We start from the raw sequence: 17,824 nt of genomic DNA on the forward strand, positions 1-17,824 counted from the left end.
TGAGGCTGAATAGACCAAGTACAGGAATGAGGTGGGGGCTCATCAAAGCCTCTTCATCAGGCGGAGGAAGGCTGTGGGAATGTGCAGGTCATTCCTCAGGCCTCCCATGGGATCATTCTACCTGCTCGTGCAGTGGTTTCTAAGAGGCGATTTGTAGCCACTGAGACAGTGTCCTTTCCCAGAGAACTTCCCCTTTTGTGCTCTCTGTCTGTACCCTTCTTCCAGTCTCTTTCATTTTATCTCTTTATTTTTCTTTGGCCTGTGCTGGGTCTTCATTGCTTGTGGCAAGTGGGGGCTACTCTGCATTGCAGTGCACAAGCTTCTCATTGTAGTGGCTTATCTTGTGGAACACAGGCTCTAGGCATGCAGGCTTCAGTAGTTGTGGAGCATGGGCTTAGTTGCCCCAAGGCATGTCGAATCCTCCTGGACCAGGGATCAAATCTGTGTTCCTGCGTTGGCAGGTGAACTCTTAACCTCTGGACCACCAGGGAAGGTCCCTATCACTTTAATTATTACGTGGGATTTGAAGTTTTTTAACTCCTGACTACATATTTTGGACCAAATATTCCTTATTCTAGACAATTTGTACTAAACATTCTGAAAATACTACTTGGAGATGGCTACCTTGTTTGGAGTCATGTGTCACATATGTGGTTTTGTCTTGCGCTTCTTTGATTCATCATACCCTGAGATAATACATAAATAAATTTATTCATTAAATTTATGGAAGCTTTTCCTTTCCATTTTTCTTCCCTCTAGTAATCTCTCCCTGTCTCATGAAGTATCTAAGATCACCTTTGCAATCAAATGGAAATTTAGCTGGGCTGTTAGAATCCCTTAAGCATCCCTGAGTGTGAGCGTGAGTAGATGGAGTTGAAGGGCTGCTTGAAGTTCTTGTCTCAACTGGCTGAAGTCATAGTCATCTATTTATTCTTGGTTGTTCCTTTTCCCCTCACATATTGGGAAACTGGTGGTCAGTGCCTTTGACTTTTTCTCTCCTTAATCCAGATACGCAAGAGGGTAACTGTTGACAGAGAGAAGGAAATGTTTACATATTTAAATAACCAATATGTAGGGGGCATGTGTGTGCAGGCTTGTGCGTGCACAGGCTCTGTAACTGCAAGGTGGTATCTGTTTCTCTTAAGTCGCCATGCATATCCATAGTTAACGAGGAGGCCCTAGCATCTATGATGGCACTCAGGTATGTATTTTCATCAGTGTTTAAGGAGGAATTAGGTTGGTGGGAGTTCTGACTCCTATTTTAGTGGATCTATGGTTTAAAATTATGATATTTTCACTGATATATTTAAAATGGATAACCAACAAGGACCATGGAACTCTGCTCAATTTTATGTGGCAGTCTGGATGGAAGTGGAATTTGGGGGAAATAGATACAAGTTTATGTATTGGCTGAGTCCCTTTGCTGTTCACCTGAAACTACCACAACATTGCTAGTGGGCTATACCCCAATACAAAATAAAAATAAATAAAATTGTGATGTTTTGGGGAAACCTGGGTTCTGGCACCAGAATTTCAGTTAGCCAGGATCTCCATAGCTTTGAGAGTGAAGAAGTGAGATAAGTATTTTCAGTCATTCTTAAATCCATTACTTAGTAGCTCAGGGCTTTGTGCTGAAGTTAAAGCTCCAATACTTTGACCACCTGATGTGACGAGCCGACTTGTTGGAAAAGACCCTGATTCTGGGAAAGACTGAAGGAAAAGGAGAAGAGTGCAGCAGAGAATGAGAAGGTTGGACAGCATCACTGACTCAATGGATGAGTTTGAGCAAGCTCCAGGAGATAGTGAAGGACTGGGAAGCCTGGCAGGCTGCAGTCCCTGGGGTTGCAAAGAGTCAGGCATGACTTAGGGACTGAACAGCAACAAACACAGGACTCTGTGCGTCAGAATCACAGAACTGAAGTTGGATCCTCAGGATGTGTTCAGTGTTCCTTACATACTGTAATGCTGGCCTCTCCCAGAGATGCCCCAACCAAGAGGCGACTTAAATTAGGGGTGTGGCAGTTCACAGCCATTGTAGCAGGATCCATTTAGTCTTCAGGCAAAAAGAAAGTGTTCTATCTCCTTTTAAATATTACGTTGCATTCAGAGTTTGAAATAGCCTTGACAGTTTCCTGTGGCCATTACCTGGAACTGAGGTGTAGTGCCTTACTGATAACTGACTCCTGCGTTTGGTACAATAATTGTGTTTGTTGTCTGTGTTTTAAGTTTGTATTTCAAAATACATGTTGTTGTACCATCATCTTTTCTTGTTTGTTTGTTCGTCTATATTTTATTCTCTTACCTTTGTAGTGGTAATTATGCTTGGCTTTGGATACTTGTGCCATTTGATACTGAGATGAAGAGATTTTAAAAGAAAAGGTCATCAGCTGTCTTTCTGGGCTATTCTGGGCATTTTGTACTATATTTATTTTGGGCCCAGCTTTTCTTGCCCTTGGTTTCTGATTTGCTGTTCCTCCTCCTTGCCTTGGCCTCTCATCTTGCCTGGAAGCATTTCAAGAGATCTGTTTGGATGACTGTTTTGTTTAACAGATAAATACTATCTCAACCTTGGGAGACAGTCAAGACGACAGGATGGAACTCTCCATTAATGCTTCTGGATCTAAGGCATGAAATCCCTGGAGCAGAGAGTCTGGCCTCTTAGTATAGTATACTCATGTCGGGAAATTGTTTCATGCTTTGAGATTAGCTTTTACAAGGGAAATGTGGGATTCTGGGGCATTCTCAAAAGTTTTGCATAATTTGGTGGGACTTAAGTAGTCTTACTGTTTATAAATTTTTGTAAATTAAAGAATGATTATTTGACTAAAAAAGTGGGCTTTTTGGTTCTTCAGGGTCTAACTTGATCTTAGCTGAGGTCTGGCACAGACTACTCCTTTCAGGGAGCTTTCACTCAGATTATTGGGGTGCTCAAAAAACCAAGTATTGTATAAAGCAGAAAATAAATGGTCTTCAAGGAGTATCAGGCCTTTAAGCACAAGACGTCTCCCAAGAGAAAACGGTAATGCCCCCAATACCCATTTACTTTGACCTTCTTTGGGAGACTGTGTCTGAGTGACTCTTCAGGGACAGAAAAAACCAACTAAATCTACTGAAGTGTTACAATACCCGGAAGGTGGTTTCTTTTTTCTTTTTTGTCATTTCTTTAAAAAAAATTCAAATACAATTGACATACAGTAATGTTAGTTTTGGATATACTTACAAGATGGTTTGACATGTGCATACATTGTGAAATGATCAATGGACATGAGCTTGGGCAAACTCTGGGAGATAGTGAAGGACGGGGAAGCCTGGTGTGCTGCAGTGCACGGGGTTGCAAAGAATCAGACACAACTGAGCAGATGAACAACAGCAACGACAGTGAAGTGCTCACCATGATGAGTCTGGGAACCATCTGTCCCCAAGGTTCTTATAACACCATTGACCATAATTCCTTATGCTGCGTGTCACATCCCCATGACTTGTTGTATAACTGGAGGTTTGTACCTCTCAATCCCCTTCATCTATTCTACCCACCTCCACATCCTCCTTGCTCTGACAGCCAGCCATTCATTCTCTTTATCTCTGAGTCTGTTTTCATTTTGTTTGTTTGTTTTTTAGGTTCAACAGAAGTGAGATTATGTGATATTTGACTTTTTTCACTTGGCAGAAAGTGAGTTCTGCGTCCTCACTTTGTGGTCTTACTGAATCCTCAGGAGGTAGAGCTGGGAAAAAAAAAAAAAATCAGTGTGTTATGGCTGGTTCTTTGCACTGAAAATCCAGCTGATTCTGGTTATTTGTAGTAGTTACTGTCTGTAAAGTTGCCAGAACTCTGGATTAGAGCTTCCTGAGCCATTGCTCCTAGGGGATACACAGGCTTAGGTTCCTGTGAGCGCCTGTCACAGTGTTTTCCCAACTCACCAGTCCATAACCTTCTTTCTGTTAAAAGGGACCTTATTTCATGTTGTTGATACATTAACATTGAACTCACGATGAACAGCACTGTAACTCATGCTTGAACTAGGCTTATCTGACACATGCATTTTCTCTACCAGGCTCATCACAGCTTTTCTTGCACTTAGAAATGCTGAAGTGCTTGGGAATCATCTTTTTTTTTTTAACTTTTATTTTTTATTTTATTTTTTTAATTTTATTTAATTTTTAAACTTTACATAATTGTATTAGTTTTGCCAAATATCAAAATGAATCCACCACAGGTATACATGTGTTCCCCATCCTGAACCCTCCTCCCTCCTCCCTCCCCATGGGAACCATCTTAAACACTGAAATCACCAACCAAAAGGCATGTGAGTGTGAAACATGACACAGGATAGATCATGGAAAGGACACTTACTTAATTTTTTTTGGCCTCACCATGTGGTATGTGGGATCATAGTGCCCTGACCAGGGGTCAAACCTGTGTCCCCATCAGTGGAAGCCTGGAGTCTTAACCACTGAACTGCGAGGGAAGTCCCTGGGACACTTGTTTGTAGTAGGAGAGCTGAGCTGAAACAAGAAGGCAGAGCATTGCCTTGTTCAACCTCAGCTGGGACTGTGCACGTGGGCACTCAGATTTTTTGCTGCTCTGTGTATGGCCATGAACAACAGCAGAAGCACCGTTGATAATGGTTTGGGGGTTACAAATAAATTTTAGCTAGTGGGAAAATTCATAAACATCTACTGTATAATATAAGCAAAATAATCCCAGATATTGTAGCAGGAATCTCCCTCAGCTCAGCTTTATAGCTCATGTAGAAAGCCAGTCATTCAAGGTAAAAATGTATTTCAAGTTGGTACTATAACCAATATCCAGAACACATTTTTTAAATAGCTTCATGTAAAAGTGAAAAAGTGAAAGTGTTAGTCGCTCAGTCGTGTCCAACTTTGCTTACCCTGTGGACAGTAGCTCACCTGGCTCCTCTGTCCATGGAAATCTCCAGGCAAGAATACTGGAGTCGGTTGCCATTTCCTTCTCCAGGGGATGTTCCCGACTCAAAGGTCAAACCTAGGTCTCTTGCATTGCCAGCAGATTCTTTACCATCTGAGCCACCAGGTAATCCCAGCTTCAAGTAAAATGAAGGCTAATTAGTGACTCCCTTTGTTGAAGATAAACGACAGTTAACGCCTCTGATGCACTTGGAACATCCTGTAGAATAGGAACAACCTCTTGTGTATCCTCCTGTCCCTGGCATGAAAGGTAATAATGGCCAGCACATAGTGGGACCTCAGAAAGTGAATGAATACTAAATAAATGAATACTAAATAAACTCAGTAAGTGAATGAATACTAAATAAATGAAAGAGCCGGGAGAAATCTGTTCCATGGTGCCTGGGTGCCTGAGGGCACAATAGGAATCTAGTGCATCATTTCAACTTAGATAATTTCCTGTCCATTGTGTTCATTAACTCATGTAAATGCTTATTAACCATCAGAGAGAGTAGTGTCTTGGATCTGGTATAGCATGGAGGGCATCGTAGCTGGGCCTGAGGATGGAACAGGAATACCACCAACCATTTTGAGAAAACTACTAAAAAGAGCTGGAACTGCATTGGACTTCTTCCATCTCACCATGGAGCTAGGCTGGCAGCATTTTTTTTTCTAATATTCCTGATACCGACTTCTCTCCACTTTAACCTCACTCCCACACTGCTGTTATTAAAAACCTCTCTCTAGGACATGGATTTGATCATGTCAGTCTGTTGCTTCAAGAACTCCATTCTCCCCTAAGAACCAATTCAAAGCTCCTTAGTGACCTGGCTCCATCCCTCTACCTCAGACTTCAGTCTCTTACCATTGCACCCATGCTCAAGCTAAATTGGACCCATCACTGGAACCCGGCCATGCCTTTAGAAGTTACAGTCGTTGCATAGTGTTGCCTGCTCCTTCACCCAGCTCTTCCTTTCAGCCCTAGCTCAAACACAGCCCCTGTGCTATGTCTGGCAAGATATCAGTCTCTCCCTAAGTAGACTCACATGTTAATGTTCAGTAAACATATTTGAATGAGTCAGTGTATCTAAATATTATGTAGAACAGTGCTCCTGTTCTACAGGACTTTCTCGAACCAGGGACTAATTTGGTGAAAGAGAACTTTTCCAGGGAGCAGGGGGTGGGGTGAGGGGTGGTTTGGGGATGATTCAAGTGTATTACTTTTATTGTGTACTTGATTTCTAATCTAATGCTTCTGCTGATCTGAAGAGAGGTACCGGTCCTCAGGCTAGAGGTTGAGAACCCCTGATCTAGAGAAAACAGGAAGCTTTGAAATGTCTTTAAAATAAAAAGGAGAGGCTAGACCTCAGTTTCTACTAAGGCAAGTAAAAAGCTGTGGCTGCCTTTTTATTAAGTAGCTTTGTCTGTTGTACAGAACTGAGCTTTTCCACTCAGGGAACACCTACACTTGGCCACACTCCACAGCCCCCAATATAAACATCCAGGGACTGGGCTTGATTAAAGTAGAAGCAAGTGAAATTTTATGTGTGCGGAAATTACATTCAATTTCAGATATTATCTGTTTCAATTATTTCCTGCAGATTAACCATTTCAAATATTCCAAATATTTATCGTGGAGCTACTATGTATTAGAAACTGGGCCAGGGGCTTTGACGCATAAAAAAGATAAGCAGAACGCAGGGACTTTGTCTAGTGGGATGAAAAATGTGGAAGCACATTTCTGTAAAACAGGATAAATTATACACTTACTTTACTGCAGGTAGTGATGGTCGCACTAAAGAAGGTGAGGCTTATTTTCAACCTGCTCAGTTCCATAGACGAGCTTGGATTTAATGTGAGCCTTAAAGGGTGCATTTGGGAGTAGGTAGGTGGCAGGGTAGACTGAAGGAAGAGCGTGGTTAGAGCGGTTCCAAGGGGAGGGAACCTTGTGAACAAAGGCACTGAGGCAGGGAAGTACAGGGAGCAACAGCAGGAATAAGTACAGGGACAAGTAGTGCGGGGAATGCAGGGCTGAGGGAGGAGCATTGTTAACTAAGACTGGGAAAGCGCAGCATAATCTGCTGTAAAGAAACGTAATGGCATGGACTTCATGCTGTAGTCATTAGGAGCCACGCACAGTTTTAAAACAAAGGAAATACAAGACAGCAAGAGCAGCTGCTAAAATTTGTCAACATTTACTAGGTGTCAGGCACTTTTACTTAATCCTTACTGCAGCACTTTGAGGTGAGTACTATTAGTGTCTCATTTTATAGAGCAAATGGAAAGCCCAGAGAATTTAAGTAACTTTCCCAGGATCTACCACAAATAAGTGGGGGACCTGGGACTCGAAGCCAGCAAGTTTTATTTAAGAACTTGGTTGTGAAGCTGAATGTGTAGGGTTTAGGGAGTCTCTGAACTTTCTCAGTTGTTTGCAAAGTGTTTATATATGAATATGTGCATTTGTTTAAGAGAACATCTAAACTTTAATCATATGAAAAGTATGTTCCATAAAAGGTTAATTAAGAAAGACTATGGTAGCCCTCTCTTTTGCTCTCTAAAGTCACTCAGGATGTTCAATGCATTATACAGTGACTTTAGGCTTATGTTGCTTCTTACATTGGAAGAAGCAGAAGAATATAGCACCACTCAAAATGAAATGTCACAGCAGTTTGTAGGAATTGTTATTATAGTATTATAAGTGGCAAGCTCTTCTTGATCTGTGAGAAACATGGAAAATGCTCAAGAAGTTCTTTGGAGAGTAAACATGAGCTATCCAGACCTTAAAATTTAAGATAATTTTTAAAAGATTTTTTTAATGTGGACCATTTCTTAAAATCTTTATTGAACTTGTTACAATATTGCTTCTGCTTTATGTTGGTCTTTTGGCCATCAGGCATGTGGGATCTTAGCTCGCCAACCAGAGATAGAACACACACCCCCAGCTTTGGAAGGTGAAGTCTTAACCACTGGACTGCCAGGGAAGTCCCAAAATTTGTGATAATTTGAAGGCAGAAAGCCTGGGTCTACATTGGACAAACATCATTCTTACAAAAGCTAAATAAACTCCTCAAATTCGCAATGTTTTTGAAAAATGCCTAGATGCTAATCTTCTTCAACTGTTCCAGTTTGTCTTTTTACAGTTAGAGGGACTTAGGGGATGAATATTTATTAGCCTATGAGACTGTAAATTCCTTGTGGCCAGTAGTGAATTCAAAGGCAAGTGTCAGATGAATGAATCCACATTAAAAAATTGCCCAGTTTATATCACTTGAGAAATTAAACCAATACCTAAGTTTTGCTTAGAGTGAAAAATATTAATGATTTAAATATGCACATCTTTAAGATGTTACTATCACTAATAACTCAGATGATAAAGAATCTGCCTGTAATGCAGGAGACGTGGGGTTCGATCCCTGGATCAGGAAGATCCTCTGGAGAAGGAAATGGAAACCCACTCCAGTATTCTTGCCTGGAGAATCCCATGGACAGAGGAGCCTGGTGGTCTACAATCCATGGGGTTGCAAAGAGTCGGACATGATGAGCAACTAACACATCACACAGGCACAGCAAATATGATACTTTAATAACAGAGATCTGGATTCCCTACTTAACTGGAGTTTTTTTTTTAACTCCATCTTTGTTTTCACGTTCTCTGTTTTGTATTTTTTTTTCCTGAACTGCTTGAAAGCAGTTCATAATATATAGCCCCCATTCAGATTTCTCCAATGATTAAAAAATATATTTTATCATAGTTTTGTAGCTTTGGAGGATTCAATAAGGATGGTAAATAGCAATTGGTTGTCAGACCTCTTTTTGTCTTTTTTGAATTATCTTGTCTCCCTCCTTTTTTTGTTTGTTCTTGTTTTGTATTTCATGACATTAACATGTTTGAGAAGTCTAAAACATTTGTATCAAAGTGTGTCTTTCAATCCGGGTTCATCTGAGTGTTGGTTTCCTAATGACTAGATTCAGATTCAACAGTGCTAGGAAGAATACACTGCTTCTCTTTAGAACGTATGTGAGAGTTAATCACTGGATTAAGTTGGTGTTCACTGGACCTCTCATTGTACAGGTACCCAATCCCCTTAATAAGTGAGCTGTGGGGTAGTTCTTCAGGAGCATGTGGGTATCTTGTTCCCCAACACTCAGTCATTCATCCAGTGTTTTTAACATTCATCTTAGATCGTTATGTGAATCAGTGACCAGGTTGGTGGTTGCAATATGGTAGTAACTGAATTTTTGAAAGTTACTTTACTAAAGAAAATCTCTCCTTTTTACCCCCATCCCTGTTTGGAAAAAATCTAGACCCCAAAGACAGGTGGCAGAGGAGCTGACAAAAGTGAAATTCAAAAACAACCATCCAAACACGTATTATTACTTTCCGTGTCAGAAGTGTTTTATTTTGTGAGTAGATGTATAGGAAGAAAGTTCTAGGAAAGAGAGAGAGAGAGAAAGGTGTGTCTTTTAGTTTGGGGGATTTGCCCTTAAAATAATAAATCTTTGTTGGTACAGATGAAGAACAGCAAAACAAATCACCTTTCTGATTTCCTTCTAGACTGAGAGCATTCAATTGATAATGAGATGAATTTTCATTCAATGGCCACAATCTGAAAAGATATTTCATGTCTGCCCTCCTATCTGAAAATATTCTTTATACCATAATAGGTCTTTAAAGGCACGTTAGTTGAAATCAAATGGGCATCTCAACCATGAAATTCCTGTGAAAGGTAGATAGTAAACAGAAATTGTTTAGGAGGGGGGATTCCTTGATCTAGACTTAGAATTCTTTCAAGAATTATCCTAAAGCTTTTATACCTACCCTGCTCATGACCAGCTCACTCAGTGACTTGGTGTTATCTGATGAGGATCTCATTTCACTTTTGAAAGCAAAGTGGTGTTCTCTTTGTTGAGGTAGTAAGTGGAAGCAGGAAAAGATTGACTCTGGACATTGCAATTGAAAACCCCCCCATCCATCTTGAGATTAGCGAGTACCCAGTATCAGTTCTCTTGTTTGCAGTTCATGATGAAAAGACCTATTTTTGAAGCTTGTTAACTATCCCTCCTGCCTAAATAAAACTATTCTTGAATACTGGGGTCATTACCAGAACTCTATGAATTCATTTATAATTTGCTTTGTTTTTCTTTTCATTGTTTTGTAAGAGGATTTTGGACATTATTTTGTGATCAGGTAGACCTTGGACCCCATGCTCCTTTTGAACATTTTCATGTCATGTTCTTGAAGTTTGGAAAAGTGATTTGCCCCTACTTTGCTGGTATGGTATGATCACATACCTTTTTCTCTTGTTGAGATCTTGCTGAGTGAGAAATTGGTGTGGCATGAGGTGGTCTGTGAAATTTACTTTAACCAATCCTAATTCTGTGTTTGGAGACAGCTGAATACTCCTTATATTTGTTTGATAATTTCTTACCCTGCATGCTGGATTGTATTACTGTGTTGTTACAGAGTCTAGAATATGAATAAGGTAAAACCTTGCTAATTCAAGCATCTGAGCCTTATCACAAGTTCACTTGAAGCAAGTAGATGAGCACATTGCCTGGCAAGCACAGTCATTCTCCTAGAGTCTTGAGGTTTCTGCATGGAGTCTCTCCATGACTGTAAGAGTCTCTCCATGACCATGCCAAATTTGCTCTCAGTACTCTAGCCTTGTAGTAGTCTCCTCCAGCCCCAGTCCCTTGGATACAACACAGAGCAGAGAGCCTGGTCCTGGTTTGGCATGCAACTAAGAGCTTCATAGCATATTTGACACTATAATAAATGAGGAGGTACTGAAATATTTCCTGTTTTTAAACACTTTGACTCACTTTCTAAGATGTAGCAGAACAATCTCAAAGAATATTTGGAATTGCAATTTTTTATAAAGAATATTTATTATAAAGGCTTGTATCTTGAGTCATAGAGGTGGGTTCATACTTTTCAAACAGGTTTATACAACACTAATTATTGGAATAAACACTAATATGTTGGGAATAAACACTAATATGTTGGAAATCTTACGAATGAACAGGGCTTCTTATTAATGTGGGCAATCTTACAGTAGTTCACTTGGGGTGAGTTTTTCTTAGAGGTTGACTTATTTAATAAAGAATTGAGCAGACAGTAAGACTGGTTACAGTTCCATGATGGTAGGAGTTGTCATCTTTCTTTTAGGTGTATTCTAGTGTCTCATCTAAAGCAACAATAAGGCTCCATGTATATTTGTTGAATTAAATTTTGAAATTAATGTTGCTAAGTCACTTCAGTCATGTCCGACTCTGTGTGACCCCACAGACGGCAGCCCACCAGGCTCCCCCATCCCTGGGATCCTCCAGGCAAGAACACTGGAGTGGGTTGCCATTTCCTTCTCCAATGCATGAAAGCGAAAAGTGAAAGTGAAGTTGCTCAGTTATGTCCAACTTAGCGACCCCATGGACTGCAGCCTACCAGGCTCCTCCGTCCATGGGATTTTCCAGGCAAGAGTACTGGAGTGGGGTGCCATTGCCTTCTCCATCAAATTAGTAATAGTTGCTAAATTCTTCTGGCTTTAGTGTTTTCAGTCTGTAGGTCACCGCCTCCCCTGACCTTCTGCGGATTGCTATTTTCTCTTCTTCCTATCTCCCACAACCCTCTTTTTCTACTCTTAATCCTGCTGACCAGTAACTTTTGTAACTTAAGGAGTAGCAAGTCTAAGCTATTGTATTTCATTTTTTAAAAACATTATGATTATGCAGGAAAAAAGAGAAATAGAATATATTCAGACCTTAAAATGATTATATAGAGATACAGCACTCTATAGCAGACTCTGTTAAGATCTTGCAGTAAAAACCAAAACCTGGTGCTTGTCTTCAAGAGGTCAGAGTCTATAGGTAAAATAGTCATATCAAGAGAGCTGAAACATACAAGTCATGGTGTGAAGGTGGGGACTGGGGGACAGCTTACGTAAAGTTGACCATGTCAACTGGAAGAATCACTTTTGGCCTCTTAGCAACCTTGGAGCAGTGTCTCTAAGGATGAGTGCCTCAGGCATTGTGGGTCTTGAGAAGGCATTGTGGGAATCCTCCTGAAAGTAGAGAAGGGAATTCTGTGTTTGTGTGTTGGCTCTTGTGAGAGAAGGAAGACTGTTGTTCTAGTGGGGAATTTGGAGAGTGTAGATTAAAAGATCTGGGAAAAGAAAAGGGCAGTCATTGTCAGTGCCCGTGGATGTGGTGGATGTGCCATGGCTTGGGAAGGAGGGGCAAAGTCTGCTCCTGGAAGGAAGTGAATGAAATTCATGGGGTAATGAACTCAAAGTCTTGGTGAAGTCAGGGAGCAGCTGAAGGTGAAGGAGGGCATTCAGGTGAGCTAATTGAATGGGAAATTTTCTCAGAGGTAGATAAAGTGAGGAGTTGGCTGTGCAGAGACTCAGGGTGTAACCATGGGCATGGATTGCTAAAAATGCACTATTTTTTTATTTCTTCGTTTCCCATGGTATTCTCTTTCCTGGGACAACATCCTAGCCAGTGTCTGTCATGTATAACCTGCCAGGATTGCATACTTTAACTCCATGACAATTTATAAAGTCCTCCATTTTAGACTAACCATATCTGTGACTCAAAGAACCTCATATATGAAACCTTTTAAAATCAACCCACTCTTGTTGAATTGGTTATTTAGTATTCAATATGGACCATGTGCATACTCTTACTTGCCATAACCCTTTATAGTCATGTGTTTACATGGCTTTATCTCTTAAATAATAAGTCAGCTGGAGGGCTTCCCTGGGACCCTAGTGGTTAAGAATCCACTTTGCAATACAAGGGACATTGGTTTGATTCCTGGCCTGGGATAATCCCACATACTGCTGGGCAACTAAGCTATTGAGACTGTGCCCTTAGACTCCATGAAGCACAACTACTGAGCCTACACGCAGCAATTACTGAAGCCTGTGTTCCCTAGAGCCCATGCTCTGAAACAAGAGAAGCCACTGCAGTGAAAAGCCCCCACTCACCACAACTATAGAAAGCCCTTGTAAAGCAATGAAGACTCAGGGCAGCCAAAAATACATAAATAAATTCTTTAAAAGAATATATATTTTGTTTATTGGGAAAAACAACTTGTGGGGATTGTAGAATAGGGACTATCAAAAAGTTTAAAAATCTGGTGGTATGGGGTGTCCTAATTCGAAGGATTCTTGAGGTTGGATTCTCTTGCTTCTGTAAGAGAATCTTTTCTTTCGTGCCAGTTCACGGGGGCACTCATTGGCCTCCTTGGGATCCTCTCTCCCCAAAAGTGAGGAGCGGACTTGGGGCCTTAGCCAGCGGAAGACCCACCCGAAGTTCAGACACGAGAGGGCTCCTGTGCTGGAGTGAGTGTCCTCCTTCTCTGGTGGACCTGATAAGACTGAGGAGATCTCTGCAATATCTGTGCCTTGGCTGCCAGTTGCCTTGCTTATTATCTGCCAAGAAGACGAGTGTTAGATATTGTGTAACCTGGACGACAGTGGAGTCAGTATTTGTCCATGTAGGGAGCTCAGATCCTTTAACTGGCTTCCCTAGTGGATCAGATGGTAAAGAATCTGCCTGCAGTGCAGGAGACCTGGGTTTGATCCCTGGGTCAGGAAGATCCTCTGTTGAAGGGAATGGCTACCCACTACTCCAGTATTCTTACCTAAAGAATCCCATGGACAGAGGAGCCTGGCAGGCTACAGTCCATGGGGGTCACAAAGAGTCAGACGTGACTGAATGACTAATACACAACCCAGCTACATATGCTCAATTTCAGTACTCATTAATATTTATACACACACACATACACACTCGTATTTTGGTCATAATCTGTCTTTACATTCCTACCCTCTTCTCTCTCAGGGCTCCTCGGTGTTTTGCTTTCACCTCTGCTCTATCCCTTCTATAGTGGGAAGTAATGCTCCATGCGTTCCCACCTGGACCCTCTACTAGGCCCGTCCTGTGCTTGCCTGTGAGGCGCTTCTCTGCTCACCTTAGCAAGCTCCTGGTTCTGAAGCCTTGGATGAATCTGTGGAAACTGGTTGACATCTTCATTTTCTAGTGGGTTGAACTTGGCCAAGTCTTGACAGCTACCATATTCTTGATGACTAACCTGAGCCATACCTGGAAGGGAGCTGCTAGGCAGCTGGGAGTCTTCCTCCTGAGCAGATTCAGGGAACACAGAGTCATCATCTTTGTCATCTTTCTGGTTCTCTAGAAATTTCTCAAGCTTTTGCACAAGACCATCCAGTTTGCTGAGAGTCAACTGTGTCTTCTCTTTGGGGTGCTTGTCTTTGTTGTCTCCACTTAGGTCACAGTTAGTGGTCGAGTCTGAATTGTTAGAGGGCATGTCAACATCCCAGGCCAGGGTGATGCTGAGTTTGCAGAACTGCTCTGGGTCATCTTGTATTTGGTCTCGTCTCACTAGGAGCCTCCCTGTGTTTTCAGTCCGCCATGACCCTTGGATAGGAGGGACAAAGTGCATTGAAGGACCTTCAGAAGACGAGTCTTCACAGGAGAGGGTGTCCTCACAGGAGAGGGTGTCCTCACAGGGGAAATAGCCCACAGAGAGACTCAGGTTTGATTCAGAGCTGCTGGAGAATGAGTGCACCATGGAGTTCGAAGGCTCAAATCTCAGGTCTCCCTCATCCCAGGGATCTTCAAAAGAGAAAATCTAAGTGGGATTGGGGAGAAGAGGAGGGTAATATGGTACTTACCCAATAACATTATCCGTTCTCTTTTCTATTTGGAACTATCCCACTCTGAGAGAAGTTCATCTGTTTTACAATCTCCAATGAAGAACAAAAGAGGCCCTCTCCCTTTAAAAACCTGCTCAATACAACCCTCTCCACTAAGCATCTTCACTGGATGCCTCCTATCATCTATTACTACAGTTGAAAAAACTTGTATCATAAAAGAAAAATGATCATGCTGTAAAATTTGAAAAATATAAAAAAGTATGAAGATAAAAACAAATATGCTTGTGATTCCCCTGTCCAGAGATAATGATAATCATCATGAAAACATTTTGGTGGATTTCCTTATAATCTTTTCTTTTTATTTATATGTACTTATGTGTATACAATTATATATGTGTATATATATATGTACCGTCATGTGTATATGTAGATATGAAAGTCATATCAGTTGAAACTGAGATTATTATATTTTATGGCACAACCTGAAAGTGACAATGAAAGTAGCTCAGTCCTGTTCGACTCTTTGCGACCCTGAGGACTATACAGTCCGTGGAATTTTCCAGGCCAGGATACTGGAGTAGGTAGTCTTTCCCCTTTCGAGGGAATCTTCCCAACCCAGGGATTGAACCCAGGTCTCCTGCACTGCAGGCAGACTGGACTGCAAGGAGATCAAACCAGTCTATCCTAAAGGAAATCAGTCCTGAATATTCACTGGAAGGACTGATGCTGAAGCTCTAATACTTTGGCCACATGATGCAAAGAACTGACTCACTGGAAAACTGACTCACCCTGATACTGGGAAAAATTGAAGGCAGGAAGAGAAGGGGACGACAGAGGATGGGATGATTGGATGGCATCACCGACTTGATAGACACGAATTTGAGCAAGCTCTGGGAGTTGGTAATGGACAGGGATGCCTGGCGTGCTGCAGTCCATGGGGTTGCCAAGAGTTGGACACGACTGGGCAACTGAACTGACTGAACTGATGGCACAACCTACATTAAACATGTATATGGCTATTCTGTCTATTTTAACCACTTTATTATTAATGACTTAGTTATTGTCTTTAATAGACACATCTGCAGTAAAACCCTTTGTTAATAAATCTTTGTGTCTCCCTTTATGTTTTTATAGGTGGGTTTAGTCGATCAAAGACCACAAATGTATTAAAGGCTCCTAATGGTTGATACCAAGTTGCTTCCCAGAAAGGTTATAGGCATTTAGTTGCGCATCCTTCCACCATCTGATGGCACTTTGTCTATGATGTCCCGTAGAAACCGGGGGAGAGGGTAGGAATACACATGCGCACATGCATGCACCTGTTGTAGTCTCGGTAATGTTCTGCCCTGGTGGCTGCCCACATGAGAGGGGTGCTGCCAACTCCTGAGCCATAAACTGGGGACTTGAAAAATCCTTCAGGTCCTGAGTCTCAGTAGCTAAAAGTCCAACTGCCAGAAGTCTGTGTTCTGGGACTGTTGGTTACCATGGTAACAGAAGGACCCGAGTTGTAGTCAGAAGTGTGGGAAGAGAGAAGGAAGGAATTGAAAGCTATAGGAACCAGTGCCTTGCTCCCAAAATATCCCATCCCCTCATCAACTCAGCTGATGAGACTCCCTCTCGATGGCAGAAGGACAAATGCCATGACAGTTCCTTTCCTCTTGTCATGTCGGTGCGCAGGATGGTTCCTGTCTTGAGGGAATTTAGAACCTGTTTGGTGAAATGGACATAAACAGCCTTTTATAGGACAGAATGGTAACTGCAGGAGCAGAACTTAAAACTAATGTCGTGGGAGAACAGAAGGAGGTACCTTGTGCTGCCAGTGTGGAGATCCAGGAGGCGGCATCAGAAGCCTTTCAGAGGAGATTCCCTCTGATCTCAGTATTTAGTGGGGTGTGGAAGTTAGCTGAAAAGGAGGGAGTAATCGGGGTAGAGGACCTTACAAGCAGACGGGACACGTGAGCAAGGACTCCCAGGTGAGAAACAGCCAGGTGTGGGGTGGAGCTCAAGCATGAAGTGGTAAACAGGGTCACCAAGATCATGGAAAGCCTTCCACCCCTGTTAGGGAACTTGGTTTTTATCCTGTGAGCACATACTCAGGTAGTGGTTTCATTTATTAGGCATTCTTCTGGTTAACTCAAAGTATATTGAATGCTCAACATGATGAAAACAAGCAAACAAAACAAAACTTCCAGTGCATTTGGCACAGCATAAATGTTATTGGTTGGCTTTCATGAGAATAGAAGCAGTAGGTTTGCCCTGGGTTGAGAAATGGATGGGAGGAGACGAGGTGGTAACAGTGGGCCTAGACTTTACTTCATCTGTGTCTGAGTGAGAAAGTGAGGGAGGAGGCAGGGGTCAGCTTAGTTTCTGCACCCACTCCCCAAATACAGAAGAGGGGCACAGTCAGTACTGAGGGACAGTTTCAAAACTTAAAAGGTTGGCTGCTGCTTTCGGAGAGTAAGGGTGGGATACGTGGCATGGGCAGGGGGCTTAATTGTAATAATACTTGTTTATTTCCCGATGTTAGAAGGAAAAAACGTGAAGATGGATGTGGACACGTATGGAGGAAGGCATTGTTGAGGACCTTTGTATTCTTCTTTGAGCTTCCCAGCTAGGCTTCGGCCTTATTCCTGAGGTTGTCTGTATTATTTTACACCAGTTCTCTTACCTGGATCTCTGTCCTTGTTGTCCTTGTTCTCTATCTTATCTCCTTTGACAGTCTCTTCAATAACATGAGGTGCCTTGGTTTTTTCTAGACTTGGAGCTTCGCTTTTCCTTGTCATCCTCCTCTGCTGACACCCCTGCTGACCTCACTAGGTCCTCGCACTTCCTGGTCTGCCCTCCCCTTCCCAATGGCATCGTGAAATTATGAGGGGATTGGTGAGATCTCTGGGGGCACTTTCTGGGTGGAGGCAGTAAGTCTTTCATTGTCTGCTTCCCAAATGTGCAAATTCTGAGGACAACTGTGGATCATGTAGGATTGAAGGCAGTCAGTCGGTTGCAGAGGCTAAACAGAAATTAACCTTTCCAACAGTAGAATCATCTTAACAAATGTAGTTACAGCAACTGCCAGCCTGGTCTAAACTGTGGGGCTGTGGAGTACTGTTTCTGGGTCAATCAGTGATTCTCAGGAAGGGAGTAGGGCTTCCACCCAGAGTTTCCAAGGAATGGAGTGCGTATGTACTTGGAAAAAGTACATGTTATGTTTTAAAAAAAAATTT

General features: G+C 42.0%; 2 protein-coding genes across 7 annotated transcripts in view; one reads left to right on the forward strand and one right to left on the reverse strand.

Annotated features, from left to right (window-relative positions):
* PPFIBP1 (PTPRF interacting protein, binding protein 1 (liprin beta 1)) overlaps nucleotides 1-17,824 on the forward strand; it is a 205,954-nt gene that overhangs the window by 78,634 nt on the left and 109,496 nt on the right. The window lies entirely within an intron of this gene.
* Nucleotides 12,945-14,928, reverse strand: LOC105000242 (chromosome unknown open reading frame, human C12orf71). The gene is made up of 2 exons (XM_010856016.1): nucleotides 14,018-14,928; nucleotides 12,945-13,355 (listed from the first exon to the last, which is right to left on the reverse strand). Exons 1-2 carry the CDS (start codon nucleotides 14,516-14,518, stop codon nucleotides 13,050-13,052), a joined length of 807 nt encoding a protein of 268 aa, XP_010854318.1. The 5' UTR covers nucleotides 14,519-14,928; the 3' UTR covers nucleotides 12,945-13,049.

Source organism: Bison bison, unplaced genomic scaffold (assembly GCF_000754665.1).
Source record: "Bison bison bison isolate TAMUID 2011002044 unplaced genomic scaffold, Bison_UMD1.0 scf7180017864370, whole genome shotgun sequence".
Lineage (NCBI taxonomy): Eukaryota > Metazoa > Chordata > Mammalia > Artiodactyla > Bovidae > Bison > Bison bison.